The 17,009-nt window shown below is 51.4% G+C and overlaps 1 protein-coding gene across 1 annotated transcript in view; it reads right to left on the reverse strand.

Annotated features, from left to right (window-relative positions):
* The window catches only part of Cmip (c-Maf inducing protein), a 205,180-nt gene that overhangs the window by 24,933 nt on the left and 163,238 nt on the right, over positions 1 to 17,009 (reverse strand). The window contains exons 6-9 of the mRNA XM_052166910.1: positions 13,751 to 13,813; positions 9,205 to 9,285; positions 6,013 to 6,116; positions 4,601 to 4,705 (exon numbers count right to left, since the gene is read on the reverse strand). Coding sequence (XP_052022870.1) covers positions 4,601 to 4,705; positions 6,013 to 6,116; positions 9,205 to 9,285; positions 13,751 to 13,813 — 353 coding nt within the window. The remainder of the gene's footprint in view (positions 1 to 4,600; positions 4,706 to 6,012; positions 6,117 to 9,204; positions 9,286 to 13,750; positions 13,814 to 17,009) is intronic.

Below are 17,009 nucleotides of genomic sequence, written 5' to 3' on the forward strand. Positions count from 1 at the left end.
GCAAGGCCACCCCTCTCTGTGACAGCCACCTAGTACCTGGCGCAGCCGTACCAACAGGGACCCGGTATCATCCGATTACATCTGTGACACCCAAGGAGCCCAGTCCTGCTCCCACTTGTTTCCTGAGGTAAAGCTGTCCCTCCTACTTCGATGCCACTATGTCCCTCAGGTGACATTCTCCGTTTTCTTGCCTGCCTGAACCAGGTGAGAGAACACACAGCGTCCACTCTCCTCCTGGGAGCCCACAGCCTGCTTCGATGGCTCCCAAACCCCACACCCTGGAGAGCCTGGAAATCTCCAGGGGTCTTTGCAGGGCTCGCCTCTAAATTCTGGCCATCTTCAACTGCCTGGAGGTTTGACGCTGTGCTTGGTGTCATGAAATGTCACAAGGTGGTGACTGAGGAACTGGCTTTTTGGCCACAGTTGCTTAGAAAATGTGAAGCCAAACACTGATGTTTGGAGCCCCCCCCCCTTTTTTTTCAAAACAGCAGGACTTGTCAGAGCCTTAGCCTGAGAAAGGCCCTTTCATAGTTAGGCCTCATTCCTGGGACAGCATCCTTGGGTACGGTGGTACGGTAACAGGAGCAATAGGTTCTGGGGGCTGGTGCTCGTGTCTTCGGGTACTAGGTTTCACACAAGTGCTTAGAGTTATCATCTCCTGGGAACACGTGAGACAGACTCCACGGGGTTAAGTGATCTCCTGGATGTCACAGCTCATGAATCCAAACAGCTGGATCTCTGCTTTTAGGGCTAAGTACTAACTACCACCTAAGTTGTCTTTTAAGGTCCCAAGACTGTAGGTTTCTCCTCTAGGAAGCCTCCTTTGGTTTCCTCTTCCTGCCATGGACTCGTTCCTGCCTGAACTCCAAAACCATAGCTTTCTACCCCGATGGACACTAGGATATTCCCTTGAATCAGGGAACCTTCAAAACACCCCTCTGCCCCCACCTCCCCACCCCAAACTTAAGGAGTTCATCAGCTCTGGGGCAGGCCAATATAAGCAATTGTCAGCGCTTCCACAAGACTGAGCATGGCACCAGGGGTGACCAGGAACAGCTGCTTTCTGGGCTGGCAAGACGGTTCAACAGGTAGGAAGGTTTGCACCTAAGTCAGACAACCTCAGTTTGATCCTCAGGCCCTACATGGTAAAAGGTCAGCATGACTCTTTTAAGTTGTTCTCTGACCACGTGAGCCTCTCCACAATAAATAAGGCAAACAGATAAATGTAAAGTGCTTTTAAAAAAGAAAAAAAGAAAGAGCTAATTGCTCGGGTCCCCTGTAAACCTGTCCCGTGTGCCGTGCCCCCAAAAAGAAGCAAGCACGTGAACTGTGTACTGGTGTTGCAGGGCTGGGCCTTGCACTGGTGGGCAGCTTCGGAACCCTGAGTCCACTTTGCACCGGCCACGAGCCAGGGCTGAGCACAGCCCACGGAGGGCGCCCAATAAACACATTTTGGCTTTGCTGGGGAAAAAGCAATCACTCGCTCCTATAAACCTGTGAACTCCATAGTGGGCGGAAACCGCCTGTGGCCTGAGAGGCGGGGACCTGAGGACCTCCATGGGCTCAGATCTCTGTGCTTAGCACTCCAGCTCCCCGTTTGCCTCTGCTGGGGTTGAGGAGTGGATTTTCAAGGCCTCTTGGCCCCTCTGGGTGATTTTTCCAGACAGCCACGTTAACCTGGGTCAGGCTGTCTGTTCTTTCAAGTGTGGGAACATCGAGTGCTCACCGGGAGTGGTGCGGAGGCCCGGAGGACACTGGGAGGGATTGACCGATGCGCCAAAAGGAAACAACCTGGCAGAACCAGGCTTGGAGGAAGGGGGGAGGGGCATGCCGTCAGCTGGGATCCCCCAACTTGAGGGCTCCCAGGGGCTCAGCTGTGCACTACTGGGAGCCAAGGCCAGTCTGTGTGGGAGGAAGGACGATCTATCTTATCCTCCCCTCGTGCCTTCATCTTGACAGTCCCTCATGACCGAGGTCCCGAAGCCCATCTCTCACCCTGTGGCAGTAGCAGGGTGGTGGCCGGATGGGCAATCCCATGACAACCCTCCCCTACTTAAATTGTCTGTTGGCTCGCCCGTGTTCTCAGAAAACATAACCCAGGCCAGCCTGCTCTAAAAGTATGTCCTCCTGCTCAGCATCTGTCGGGGTCCCACACCCACATGCTGAACCTGCGTTTACTTCTTATTCATATTACTAGTGTGTGCATGTGGTATAGTATGAGTATGTCTGTTTGTATGCAGGGGAGTGCACACATGTAGGTGCATGCATGTAGTGGCCAGAGGTTGACAGTGGATGTCTTTCTTGATTGCTCGACACCTTATCTATGGAAACAGTCTCTCAGTCAAACCCAGAACTTGCCTGTTTTCCTAGGCTGACTAGTCAGCTTGCTCTGGGAAATCTACCACATCGCTAGGATTATATAAGCGGTTACCAAGCCTACCCACAAAAGCCTGGCTTTCATGTGGGTTCTGGGGATTTGAACTCTGGTCCCCACACTTGTATGGCAAGCACCTTACCCACTGTGCTCAATCTGCTATCAACGCTGGCCCCAGGGAGTCCCTTCCTCCTCAGCTTCTCTGTCTCTGGTCTTAGCTATGCTAACTTCCCTGGGCTCCTACTCTTCAGGGACCCCCACCCCCAACCCCCGACCATGGAGTAGACCCCTGGGCAGTTTAAGCATGTCTGCATAGAACTTCAGCAGGCTGAATGATTCTGCAGCAGGTGTCCGGGGAACACGAATTGAAAAATGCAGTCATCGCCAGCAACCCCATCACCACGGGGCCATTGCATACTCTGTCCCTCTGCCTGGATGCTCCCTTTTCCTGCTTCCTGTCTCCCTAAGTCTAGTGGGTCTTGTCTTCAATAGCATCTCCCTGAAAGGCCCTTCTAACTTATTATTGGCAAGAATTCTTAGCTCTAGCCCTGGGACTCCAAACGCCACCAAGACCCCACCAATTAATTCAGAATGGCACTGGGGGAGGAGGGGGAGGGAGCCTGGGTCCTCCTCTTTTCTTTTTCCCCTAAGTTGAATAGACCCTGTATTGTGCTGGCAAAAGTCCAACAGCCACGACTCCAGGACAAAGGCACTCTGATCGGTAATGTCAGTCTTGCTCTGGGAAATCTACCCCATGGCCTTGGTGTAAATCCCACTGCTCATGACCTCTGGCTGCCCAGGTGATGTCACCAGGAGCTGTGGGATGGGAAGGGACGTACATCTTGAGACAGGCAGGAGCTGTCTTCCTATGGAAAGGGGGCAGCCCAGTCTTAGAGCAGACCCCTGGGATGCAGTTACTCTTTCAAAAACAAGGACATGGTCGGTCATTGTATTGAAAGGTCTCCTGTCAATGGTGGGACCAAGACCGAGGCGTGGAAAACCAACCCTCCCCCCTCATGCCTTGCTACCTAGAAACATCCCTTATCTGTCACAGCCTTATCCTTCTCTGCCTGCTGCTTTTAGTAGTTCCATCCATCCAAGGTCAGAGATCCTCAACGATGCTAGAGATTTTCTGTTGTGAGGATACTTCATTCAGTATCCCTCCCACCCCCAACCACCACAGCACTCCTAGTCCCTGGACAGCAGGGGCCCCTCAGAGCTGTGCAGTGTTTCAACTGAACAATTGGGCAGCGGCAGCACCAGGCCCTGCGTGACCTATAATACTACAGGAAGTAGCTCATGGATTAATGGCGTCTGAGTCCTTCCGTATCCCCCTAACAGCCTTAACCAGAACAGATGGGTCTGGAGCAAACCTTGGAGGATGGGTCGTGAGACACTCAACGGAATAAGTCACACCTAGTTTCCTGTGTCAGAGGTCTCAGCTACACACAGCAGTCACCCGTTTCCACCTAAATCCTAGGCCCTGAGGCTCCTTTCCCGGGCAAACACCCACGGTATCCCCCTTCTGGTCCCTTCACTACTTGGCTTTACCCTGTGCATGGCCTGTCTCCCATCTGACAGGCTCTGGGGTAGTCAGGGATCTATGAGCCCCCTAAGAACATTTGCCTCAGGAGGGGAGGTGACCACAGGCGCAATACCATCACTTCCCAGCTCTGAAAACTATAATCTTCTGCAGCAGGCCCTCGAGAGAAGTGTACAAACCATTCACCAAGACCCAAGTCCCCAGTAGCAGGGCTGGAAATATGCCATAACCCCGCCCTGCCTCCCCCATGTGCACGAAAGTACACACATGTACACACTTTACAGCTCCCCTCCCTCTCAAGTTCTCACTATGTAGCCTTAAACCTGTCATCCTCCTGCCTCAGCTTCCAGGGAGCTAAAATGACAGGTATTCACCCAAACACCCGGAGTGACACACACACTCGCATGTCTGAGCAGCCCCTTTTGCCTCAGCCCTTCAGAGTTACCTTGCCCCCATAGTGAGCAGCCTTCAGCCTAGGATGCCACTAGCTTGAGGCCAGGTGCCCGTGCCCTTGCAGCTTCTGATGCTGGGCGCCATGCCCTGTTCTCAGCCCTAACCCAGGGCTGGGTCCACCCATGATCATTTGCAGAGAGGAGTGACAATCGCTCCTCTTCAGCGACACATTCCCAGGACAGGGTGGCCCTGTGCTCCCACCAAGGCCCACCCAGCTCACGAGCACTGACCTGTTGATGAACTCTTCATAGCAGGAGTAGATGGCAGCCAGACACACAGCCACGAGATTGGGCAGGACCCGGGGGTGTGGGCAGTGCCCTGTGGGGCCATGCATGCTGAAAGAGAGGAGAGGGAGGTGAGGAGGCTGTGGAGCAGCTGCTGGCCTGAGGTGGAGTTTCGGAGGTGGTCCAAATGGGCGATCATCTCTTCTCTCAGCCTGTGCCATGCGATGGTGACTCAGGCCCGAGGTCCTAGCCAAGAGGGGGGCTGGCTCAGTGGCCTAGCTAAGTGCTTAGATTCTACCTCGACGCCTTGAGCTTTGCGCAGAGCGACAGATTCTCCCTCAGTTAGTGACAGAGGGTTGAATCTAGTTCAGATCACACAGCACACAGTGGCTCTGTCCTGGGACAGCCCCATTTATACAGGTGTTTCTGAAATGACTATTCACGAGTGTGCTCTGTTAAAAACAATGTCATTTCAGGTCCCCTTAGCTGAGCCTGGGGCAGGTGACATCACACAGCCCTTAATACGTGTTACCGTACTATTTGATATGGAGGCCTCTGCCATGGTCGTTCATCTGTAAAATGGGCCTGACCCGTGTGTCCAGGATGACATACGGAACCTCTAGGAAGCTGCCATCATGGCTGCTGTCACGGAGACAGGCCTGTCCTGCTCTGACCCCACAGACTAGAGTAGGGGCTAGAAGTGCGTGTGTACTGGCTGGTTTTGTGTATCAACTTGACACAAGCTGGAGTTACCACAGAGAAAGGAGCTTCAGTTGAGAAAAAATGCCTCCATGAGATCCAGCTGTGGGGCATTTTCTCAATTAGTGATCAAGGGGGGAGGGCCCACTGTGGGTGGTGCCATCCCTGGGCTGGTGGTCTTGGATTTCATAAGAAAGCAAGCTGAACAAGCCAGGGGAAGCAAGCCAGTAAGGAACATCCCTCCATGGCCTTTGCATCAGCTCCTGCTTCCTGACTTGAGATCTCATTTCACAGATAAGGAAACTGAGGCAGGAGGAGAACATTTGAAAAGGAAACCTCACAGAACACAGGCCAAGGTGACATTGCTCTTATCCCTGGTCCTTACTCTACTCTAAACACCACCCACAGTCCCCTGGAGCAGGGGCCATAGGGACAGGAACATCTTCACCATGCTAAGGGCTCCTTCCTGGGTTAGCTATTTGCACAACAATCTCCCAGGGATATCAGAGGAAGCAGGATCAACGCAGTAGCAGCAGCAGCAGCAGAGCAGTGACAGGCTCATGGTCACACAACAAGCAAGTAGCTGGGACCATGCAGGGCTGGGAGAGTCCTGTGGAGTGGGCGAGACACAGTTCTGCCCCGAGCTTCATAAACCAGGTATGAAGCAGAGAGAGGGCAGAGAGAGAGGCGGGGTGGCTGGGCGGGGAAATGAGACACACCTTTGAATGAACTTCTTCACCACCTCCATGCCTGCGTTGAGCTCATTCAGGGCAAGAATGTACTCCTGGGTGAAGAGCCTCAGCCTTGGGCACTTCCCGAAGTCCTGAGAGAGAGAGCAAAGGCACAGCTATGGAGACACAAAGGCCGGAAGGAGTTGGAGAAGGGAGACGTCACACATGAACTCACACCTCTTAACGATACCCACGGTGAGGAGGGGGTCCTGATGCAGGCCGTATGTTCCCACCTCATGGATCTGTTATCAGGCAGAGGTCATCAAATCTAGGTCTGTCCTCTCCTGGACCTTGAGGGGCAGATGTTGTTCTGCTTGGCCTCTGGTCACCCTGGCAAACTACAAGCTCTTTTGAGGTGGTCACCTGAACCAAGTCTCTGAGCTGGTGTCTAAGATAGCCAGCAATCAGAGAGATGCCAGTGTAGAATTACATAAAGAGAAGGGAAAGTCATCTCTTAGGGTTGGGAACTGGTAAGGTGGCTCTGGGTAACTGTAGCTCTGAGTACCCTGCCAGAGACATGGAGGAGAGAGACACCAGCTTCCTCCTGAGTCGGGAGAGCCCAGACACAGTTCCTCAGGGGCTTGTTTTGGTTTGGCAGACCTCACATGTCCCTGGTCTCAGGTGCAGGTCTGAAAGAGTGGCTGACAACAAAGATGACAAGCCACCCTCGAAGGCACAGCAGGGAGCCAGGAATGATGGCACACACCTCTGATCTTGAGAGGCTGAGGCAGGAAATTCTGTGTCTGTGGCCAGCCTGGCCTACACAGTGAGGTCTATGCTGAAATGAAGACGCTAGTGGGGACTGGAAGGAGATGTGGGTGTCAGGCGTGGGCGTGCAGGAGGCAGCCAGCGTGTAAGAACAGAGCCAGGGAAGGGCAGTGTGGTTGCGTCATTGAAGACAGAGAAGGGAGGCGGCTGTGGTAATGAAGAGGAAGATGGCCACTTAAAACAGGCAGTGCTCCCAGGCTGGGGGACAGCTGCATCTAGAGCTCTTAGGCGTCCATTTGCGGAGGCACTTGAGGCTTAATTATGGGCTCAGAGCAAGGACAAAGGGATTCTTCCTGCTCTAGCGGAGTGGTGTTCTCTGAGATTGACATCAGCAGGTGTGGGCAAAGCCGGGCCTCCACAGAGTGGCCCAGGGTCTTCTGCTGGCCTGTTCTGGAGAAATGGGCAGCGAAGGAAAAGGAAGCGCTTTTAGGATGGGGCCCAAAATGCTACCCAACTGTGCTCATTCACACGGTCATGGAGGGATGCAATGCTGGGGGCTGTGGGGTACCAGCCCTGACCGGTCTGCCTGCCGCTGGTGTGTGTATAGTCTGGGCCTCTAGTGAGAGGAAGACACACTGGTGCTCCAGCTCTGGAGAAAAATGAATCTGGCCAGCAAGACGTCTCACGGGTGACACCTGAACTCATCTTGCCCCACTCAATGGGACCCCCTTGAAGGCTCAGTGGCAAAACTCTGGATTTGATGCCCAGTATAGGAGTAGGGGTGGTTTTATTTTCAGCGTGTTCTTTAAGGTCATTTGCATGCACACACACACACACACACACACACACACAACTCAGCTAGTCACAGAGTCCCGCAGGACGGGAGGCTCTGAAATACTTCATCTTGCCTTCCTATCTAGGGCGATGCCCACAGCGCCCATGCCGGTCACTGCCATTCCACAGCTCCTGCTCTTCCCCTGCCTGTGCTCCCTACTCAACCTGTATGTGACAAGGTCCTCCCAGAGCTATGCAGTGAGGGCTTGCTTAGGGCCATCAGACTGTCAAACAGGCAGCCGTATAGCTCAGTGCTAAGAACACAAGTAAGGTCCTGGGTTGTTTTTCTTTTCTTTTCTTCTTTCTTTCGAGTTCCTATGCTTGCAGGTGTGAAGTTCCCTCTCAGTTCAGTGTGTCCCCCACCTCCAGCCATCTTTAGGTGTACTTCTTCCAGTGAGGAGAAAATGTCTCTTTGAATTATTAATGACACTGTGATATTTGGTTCTAAAAAAATAAATAAATAAAAGGTGCCAGGAGATCTCCAGAATCACATCCGTTACTCTTAGGCAGTGTCCGTGTGTCCGTCTGTGGTCAGCCAGCGGCTCTTGCTCCCTAAGTCTCTGCATGGAGTACTGAGAGAAGACATTTGCCATGCCAAGTCCTTAAAGGGGACGATTAAGTTCTGTTTTTATGTTTTCAAAAACGAATTTTTGTGAAAACTATGTTTTGGGGCTGGAGAGATGGCTCAGTGGTTAAGAGCGCCAACTGCTCTTCCGAAGGTCATGAGTTCAAATCCCAGCAACCACATGATGGCTCACAACCATCCATAATGAGATCTGATGCCCTCTTCTGGGGTATCTGAAGACAGCTACCATGTACTTACTTATAATAAATAAATCTTAAAAAAATAAAACCCAACAACCATGTTTTGAAAACATAGTTTTCAAAAATTAGGGGGAAATGATGGTTAGATTTCCATCCCTTCCCTATAAATGTGTGTGCCCCCTGTCACCTTTGCTTTTACGTGACAGGGTCTCATGTAGAACAAGCTGACCTTTAACTCATTATGTAGCTGAGGGCGACCTCTGAACTGACTTGCCTGCCTTCACACCCCAGGGCTAGGATTATGAGGTCCATTGCCCACTTGGTTTATGTGGTGCTGGAGATGGAACTCAGGGTCTCATGCACGGCGGACAAGCATATTACTAACTCAGTAACACCTTCAGACCCTGCAATGTCCCCTGTCTGTCTTAGGGTCCTGTTTGGGTAGAGTTGAAGAGTATGTTATTTCTTAAGGTTGGACTGAGGCGACAAGCTACAGGAAGAAAGATCCCCGGGACAAGGTTCCAGAAGTCACCACCCCGAGGTTGACATTTGCTGAAGGCCTTTTTCACCATGAAGCTGCTCTCACCCCCTACCCCACACCCTTCAGAGGGAAGGCAATGAGCCCAGGCTATCCTTCAAGAGTGAAGAGTCCCACTCCACAACCTGGAGAGTGGAGTTCTGCCTGTGTCCCACAGTGGGGACCACTCAGTGGAAGCCATGTCCCCAGTAACAACATCTATTCTGACCTACTGGGAGGAGAGAGATTGTGCTGTCTGCTTGACTGGAGAGAAACAGTCCCGCAGGACAGACTGCACAGGTTTCCGAAACTGCCACTGGCCACACCCAGTCACCCAAGGCTGCCCGGGCACTCACCATATTATGTTTAAGGATCCTCTGAACCACCGGTGTGAACACCTCGATGACCACCATAGACCGTGGCCGCTCTCTGCAGTGCTGGGGAGAGAGGGGTGCAGTCAGTGCAGGTTGTGGGAGGGGGGGAAGGAGAAGCCCTACCCACAGCCCGCTGCTTTTCAGAGGCCACAGGATGCTATCAAGCCCAATAAGGATATAGTTTTCTTTGCTGAATGATGTAGCTTGCTTAGGAAGACCTAATGCTTTAGAGCAGCTGTAATAGGCTCAGGGCAAAAGTGCCAAGCACGGATGTGTTGCAGCTGCCCCGGCTGTCTGTCAACTGTGCACAGTACCACAGTAAACTTGTTTGCAGGTATTTATTAGCCCATACCAACACGTCACAGGGTCCTTAGTCCGAAGTCTATGCTAGGTTGGCCTCTGGGTGCCCCTTCTAGGGGTCTGGACCCAAGGTCAAGGGTTCAAATCGATAGTAGTATACAGTAGTTGCCTTGAACTCTGTTTGGTTTGTACCTGGTCCTTCCCTGAGCCTTTGCAACCACTAAGCTCTGAACCTTCCCAGCAGCTTGGCCCTCCCAGAACTGTATATTCAGGTTAACAGGCGCTGACTGAAATACGCCACCAACGTAGAGTCTGAAAGTAATTTCACACAATGTTTTTAGCGTGGCTATTCTGACAACTTCCTATTTACGATGTCATATAGATAGATAGATAGATAGATAGATAGATAGATAGATAGATAGATAGATAGATCTTAAAACAAAACAAGCCAGGTGGGACAGCTCTATGGTTAGGAAGGCTTGTTGTTCTTACAAACGATGAGAATTTGGTTTTCTAGGACCCACACAAGTAGTAGGTTTGTTTTGTTTTGTTATTCTTTTTTTGTTGTTTTGGTTTTTTGTTTTGTTTTTTTCGAGACAGGATTTCTCCTTGTAGCCCTGGCTATCCTGGAACTTCCTGGAACTCACTCTTAGACCAGGCTGGCCTTGGACTCAGAAATCCGCCTGCCTCTGCCTCCCATGGGCTGGGATTAAAGGCATGCACCACCAATGTAGAGCCCTACAGTAATTCCATGCGATGTTTTTAGTGTGTCTTTTCTGACAATTTCCTACCTACGATGTCATGTCAGCAGCACTCGAAAGCTTGGGGGTTTGGAGCATTTTTGACTTCAGTTTTGGGGACTATAGATGCTCAACCCATAGCTGACATCACAAAGGCACACAGCCTGTGCAGTACCGTGTCCTCACTGTAGCGCTCACAGGGCTTGAGGGGGGTGCTCCCTGTAGGCTTCTCTCAATTACACCCCTTCCTTTTTTGAGACAGAGTCTCACTAAGTAGTTCAGGATGTCCTAGAAATCAAGGTCCTCCTGCCTCAGTCTCCACACCACCGGGATTACAGGTTACCACAGCTGGCTGCTCATTTCTTTGTAATGCTAAGGAAGAGTCTTCTGATGGGACCTGTGGAGGTGACTCAGAAAGTGCTTGTGGGTTTCATCCCTAGACCCCATGTTAAAGCAAACAAACAAACAACAGGCACAGGCTGGAGAGATGGCTCAGTGGTTAAGAGCACTGACTGCTCATCCAGAGGTCCTGAGTTCAATTCCTGGCAACCACATGGTGGCTCACAACCATCTGTAATGGGATCTGATGCCCTCTTCCGGTGTGTCTGAAAACAGCTACAGTGTACTCACATACATTAAATAAATAAATAAATAAATAAATAAATAAATAAATCTTACAACAAAACAAGCCAGGTATGAGTGGGCGGAGCAGCTCTATGATTAGGAGGGCTTGCTGTTTTTGCAAAGGGTGGGAATTTGGTTTCCCAGGACCCACACAAGGCAGTTCACAACTACTTGTAACTCCAAGTCCAGGAAGTCCAATGTCCTCTTCTGGCCTCCGTGGGAACCCACATAATGTAACATGTGATATACATTTACACATATATATACAATTAAAATCAACATTCCTGCAATCCCAACACTGGGGAAAGATGGGGAGTGGGAGGTGGGATGGGTGGGTGGGGCAGTTGTTAGCCAGCCAGCCTAGTCAATCGGCAAGCCCCAGGCCAGTGAAGAAACCCTGTGTTAAAACGTAAATCTGCCTAAGGAAAGGCACCTGAGGTTGTCCTCTGAATTCTGCATACACATGCACATATGTGCATGTATATATGTATGCACGTACATACACACTCAGATTCCGCTACATGGGTTAACAAGGTTAACCGAGGTACACCTTGACTGCTTCAAAATTCGGCAACTGACAAAATCTGCTATACACATCTGTGGGTGGATTTAGCTTTCTAATTGAACTGGATGAAAACCACAGAGTTTTGGTTGTTTTTTTGGGTTTTTTTGTTTTGTTTTGTTTTGTTTTAATTTGAGTAAGGTTTTAAAAAAAAGACACAATAGAATCTTGCGTTGATTTTTCATTTGACCTTGTATGTTTGGACCATTTCAGGAAGGTGTGTTCTGTCTCCAGCCTCATTCCTTATTTAAGATTCAGAGGGCCTGTCTGTAAGCTAGAGAATATTCTAGATGTGGGGCAGCCTCTGACTCAGTGGCTGCTATCAACATCCCACAGGCCAAGCTTGGCTCTTCCTTCCTTGTCACCATGGAGTCCTTCACACGTGAATTTTTTTTTTTTTAAGACAGGGTCTCATGTAGCCCAGGCTGGCCTGGAATTTACTGTGTAGCCAAGGATGACCTTGACACCCCACTGTCTTTCATCTCTTGAGTGCTGGGAATTAGAGGTGTAAGTTGTCATATACCATTTTAGGCAGTGGCGGGGATCAAACCAAAAGCCTCAGTGAATCAGGTACAAATTCTGAATCAGGTACACAACTATGCCTTGCGGGGAAGACAAGGTCTTTTGACCCAGTAACCTTGCCCCACTGACCTGCTTGTGCCTATGAGCCCCTCGGCACAGAAGGAGTTCCATTTGTAACTCTTAGTGAGGTCAGTGGACCTGGGGAGGAAGAGCCCAAGGCTTTTCTGGGAAACCAGAGCAGCAAAATTTTCCTCAAACCTTTGTTGTCTGAGATCTAGAAGTCCAGCAGGAAGGCTCAGAGACGCCCCGGGGAGCTGATGAGGAGGGCTTTGTAGTAATGAGGCGCCTCTCCCAGGGCTTAGCCACCAGAGCGAAGACAGCCTGAGGTCCCCGTGGCCCTGGCTAGGTTCTTAGCTCTTCCATTTAGAAGCTAGCAGAGACTGCCCGGTGTCCATTTTCTCCTGCCTTGCTTTATGCTAGCAGGGACCCCAGGGACTTACTTGGCGCGGGGACTAGTGAGGTTACTCAGTAGGTCAGGTTGTTTGCCATGAAGCCTGACAACTTGAGTTGGATCCCCAAAACTCACAAGGTTAAAGGAGCGCACAGACTCTAACAAGTTATCCTGTGTCCTCCGTACACTCACCTTGGTGCACATAGGCGCAAGGGTACAGAGTAAGTAAATCGTTTAAAAGACTTTAACAAAGGTTTCAGTTTTCTGGATTAAACATTTGTTAACTGTAAAACCCGGAGAAAGGCGTGGGTTCCCTTACTCCATCTGCCTGGGAGCTGGCACTGAGCTCTGTGGCAGAGGCTCCTCTCCTGTATGGGCTTGCCACGCTGGTGACCAGAGGACCCATCGCCTATACCACGTGAAGAAAGGGGCTTCTGTGCTGGGTCCTACACTGCCCCCTGGGTGCCATGGGCTGGCCAATGTGTGAGTCACTGGGAAACGTCTCCTTATAGGAGGAGCAGAGCCAAACAGAACACAGTCTTGCCCCATTTTCCAATGTCTCCAAGAGGCAGCAATGGGGCAGGGATCCCATACAGTACCCAAGGGAGGAGAGCACAAAGGAAATTAGTCCTGTGGTATGGCAGTTACCATGGAGATGAAAGACGCGTGTGTCTTTCTAAGGATATCAAGTTATTAGAGTAAACACTTGCATGCGTGCATTCGTGTACACACACACACACACACACACACACACACACACAGAGAGAGAGAGAGAGAGAGAGAGAGAGAGAGAGAACATAAAGGACAAACAGATCTGTGTACCAGTCTACCCAAGCTGCTGAGCTGTGCTTTCTGGGAAGGCCCTGTCCCCCGGTGTGCCTGGGTATGTTGCAGACGAACTCTGCTAGGAGGTTGGCATCAGGTCTCTGGGCATGCTGCCCTGCCCTGTGGCTCCTCCAAGCTGACCTGGCACATGCTGCCAGTTTCCCTTGTCCAGGGAAAGCCCTGCAGCCGGGCCCCTACCCTGGGCCAGTCAGTGCTTAGAGGAGCCTCAGCTAAGAATAACCCAGCTCTGACGTCAGGAATCCAGAAGACTGGCTGCAAGCTGCCTCCCAAGACAGCCAGGAATAGTCCACAGAGAAGCCAGACGCCTGGATCTTCCTCAGCCTGTCTGGCAGAGGACAGCAGCCCCAAGAACGGGCACCTGGATGCTTTCTGAATGCATCTGGGACTCTGAGCAGGCTGGCAGGTAGGTTGGGCAGAAGACCCACCTAACTCGCACACTGTGGTGGCAGTGGCCTCTGGCAGCCCACTGCAGTGATACCATACCTTGCAGAAGAATTCGCAGAGATCTGGCGGTGGGTGGTTGTTTTCCAGCAGAGGCGCAATTGCCTACAAGAAAACGAACAGCCATCAGTCAGCAGGATCTGGTGGGGGTGGGGGGTGGGGATGGAGTGGGAGGGAGGGGTGTAGCCTGCAGAAGACAGCCACTCTCAAAGAAATGAAAATATCCTTCTACTCTCTCCTGGGTAGAACACCTTTTCAAAGTACAGACCAGAAAGCCCCGGAGTGCAGGAAGGTTCCAGGCTAGACCCACAGTGAGACATCTAACTTGAGGGGCTTCACTCCTAGCTGGCATTTATCCAGACCACCTCCAAGCCCACAACTTCTGACTAAGCAGCAGGACATCTTATTGGGTGAACATGATGATATTTCCAATAAGGGATCTTGGCACCTTCTGTTTCTGGCTCTGTGGGGAGCTGCGCTCCTGGCGGCAAACCTAAGGGATGAGCATCCAAGGCTGGGCAGAGTCCCGGCTGAGACTCTGATCTTACCCCTTCCCAGTAACAAGACCATTGGTGGCTTTGTCTCAAACGATCCTTCAACCTGCCCTCTGAAAAGTGGGGTCCAAGAGGTCTTGGCAAGCGTCCGACGTGCAGTCGTTAAGAAGTGGTGCTCCTTAACCACTAGGTTGACTGTGCTTTGTAGGGTGCCAGTCCTGTGCACCATGGAAGGCCCAGCATAGCTATAACCCTGCCTTGCTAAATGTAAGCAGCAACCCCCTTGCACATGACAACCTCTAAACACACTCCGGTTCTTATTAGAGAAGGGTGGGGTAACCCCTCACTCCTTGAGCAACTGCTTAGAAAGCCTCCTTGGGGCCTGCTGTGTAACACTAGGGGCTCGCTGGTTTTAGGGGTCTCCCCGAAAAGACTGTAATAAAGGAGATAAGCCAGGTCCATGAATCATCCTAGCTGCTCCGGGAGCCGAGACAGGGGAACTGAAATTGAAGGGTCGGCCTGCATTATAGAGTGAGTTCCAGGACAGCCTGGGCAGCGTATGGAGACTTTATCTTCAAATAGCGAGTTAGAACAGAGAAGTGCTGTCGTGCAGCATGGTGGTGGGGTGTTTACTCAGTATGTGTGAGACCCTGGGTTCAATACCTAGTCCCAGAGAGGAGTACAGGCAAGAGACCAAAAGAGAGACTGTGGGTGACCCTCTGAGATGGTCAAGTGGGTGGTCCTCTGAGATGAAGTAATTTCAACAGAGTAGCTATAGGTGACACCTTCAATTTCAACCAATACAAAACTAAAGATTTTTGGAAGAAGGCAAAAAGATATCACCTTGTCATTCTGGTCCCAATTCTATTGCTGGGCAGTCCGAAGCAATTCAGGTTAGGGGTTCTCAGCCCAAGGCACGGCCAATTCCCACCTCTCAGCACTCCACCCCGATAAAATGACAGCATTCGCAATGGTGGTCCCCGGTGGCCTGTGCCAGGCCGTGTGGCTAGAACTGTGGCTTGTCCACGTACGGGGAGTTCCTAATCATCCACTGAGAAGGGGAGTCTGAGTTTAGAGAGGTAGGGAAAGCACCAGCCCAGGGTACACAGCGAGCCAGGAGCAGAACAGGGACTCAGAGCCACTTTGGTGACCTCATGTTTGGGTTCCTGTTCATTCTGTGTATTACACCAAGGAACAGAAGAGAGTCTGGGGACAATGACTACGTTGAAGGAGAGACTGGGTGGTGAGGAACAGCATGAAATGAAAGACAGCGGTAAGCCTCCCAGTGGGCTGAGCAGCCAGTACACCCATTCCTCCGCCTCCTGGAAGCAGATCCTGGCCAGCTCTCCACTCCAGGGCCAAGCGACCCAGCATGGCCCTGCTCCTTAAACAAAGGAAGGTTTCAGGCCACAGTGGCAGCAACAGGATGGGAGGCCCCTTCTCGGCTCATGAGGCACTTCCCTAGCTCCACTAGGGTACCAGAGCAGGGCAGGGTGTGGTCCCTTTGGGTTGGGTCCCTCTAGTTCCTACCAGGCCTCCTTCCTAATGGATGTGAATTACAGAGTGGGGTGAGGTGGGGGGGGGGGGCTTGTTTAGCATTGACAGCAGCTGTCAAGTGCCACATTCCAAGTCATTCCTTCACTGATCCTTAGGCTCAACAGGGACAGATAAAGAGGCAGTGGGTCAGGGAAGCCTCCAGGCCTTAGCTGGTCATAAAGTGATGACCATATTCAAACGCATTGATATAAACCAATAAGCGGGCTCCCATTTTTGTGCAATCTCTCGGGAAGCCATGCCCTTGGCTTGGTGTTGTTTGAAAGGATGGCTCATGGGGAATCCTGAGCAGCCCAAGAGGAGAGAACCAAACTGGCATTTTGAAGAGCCCGGAGCATTGAAGCTACCGGACCAAAAAGAACGGAAGTTAGAGAAAAAGAAGAAGCACAGCCTACCAGAAGCCCTGGGATGGCTATGGATGCCGTTCGTAAGATCGTGAACTTAAAAACAACGACCTGGTAAGATGCTTGCAGAGTTAAGGGATTGCTGTGCAATCTTGGTGACCAGAGTTTGGTCCCAGGGACCCATACAGGAGGGACAACTGAATTGGTTCCACAGGGCTGTCTATTGATCTCCACATAGACACTACATACAGCACACGTGCTCCTGGACCCCATCACCACACACACACACCATGCACACACACAGTAAGTAAATAAGAGATTTTGGTAATTATTTTGGTAACTTGACACATGGCACCCGAGCATGACATGACATGATGACAAAGCTGTGTGTCATGACATCAAAAGGCTTCTTTATAAAGTAGGACTCGTGAGGGTGAGCTGGCCCTAAGGGGTAGCTGGTACACGGCAAGATATTTCTGTCCCAAAGGCCTCTCTCGGGAGTAAACGCCAGAGAGGAAGGGTGTCACCCCCTGACAAGGCCCAAGGTACCTTTGAAATAAGAAACCACCTCTGTGACAGCCACTATGAAGAAGGAGAGGCACTTGAGCAAGAAATTCACTGAAAGTCCTGAAGGTTCTCTGGGCTACACTGACGGGGGTGGGGGTGGGGTAACAGATGTGGAACATGTCCGTTGTTACCCTGCTCCACAAAGAACATGACCCAGGGCAGGAGCTGTTGCTGTGGATGAATAACCTCTGTGGAAGGTAATGGGGTTCTGAGGCTAGACCATCCAGGCGTCACCTGCACTCACGGGAGGTGATGCTCTACCCCCAAGCCACATCCCCAGACCCTCACTATGGGATTGTAGGCAAGGGATCTCCCACTGAACCAATCTTGCCTCCCCCCCCC

Source organism: Apodemus sylvaticus, chromosome 21, assembly GCF_947179515.1.
Source record: "Apodemus sylvaticus chromosome 21, mApoSyl1.1, whole genome shotgun sequence".
Classification (NCBI taxonomy): domain Eukaryota; kingdom Metazoa; phylum Chordata; class Mammalia; order Rodentia; family Muridae; genus Apodemus; species Apodemus sylvaticus.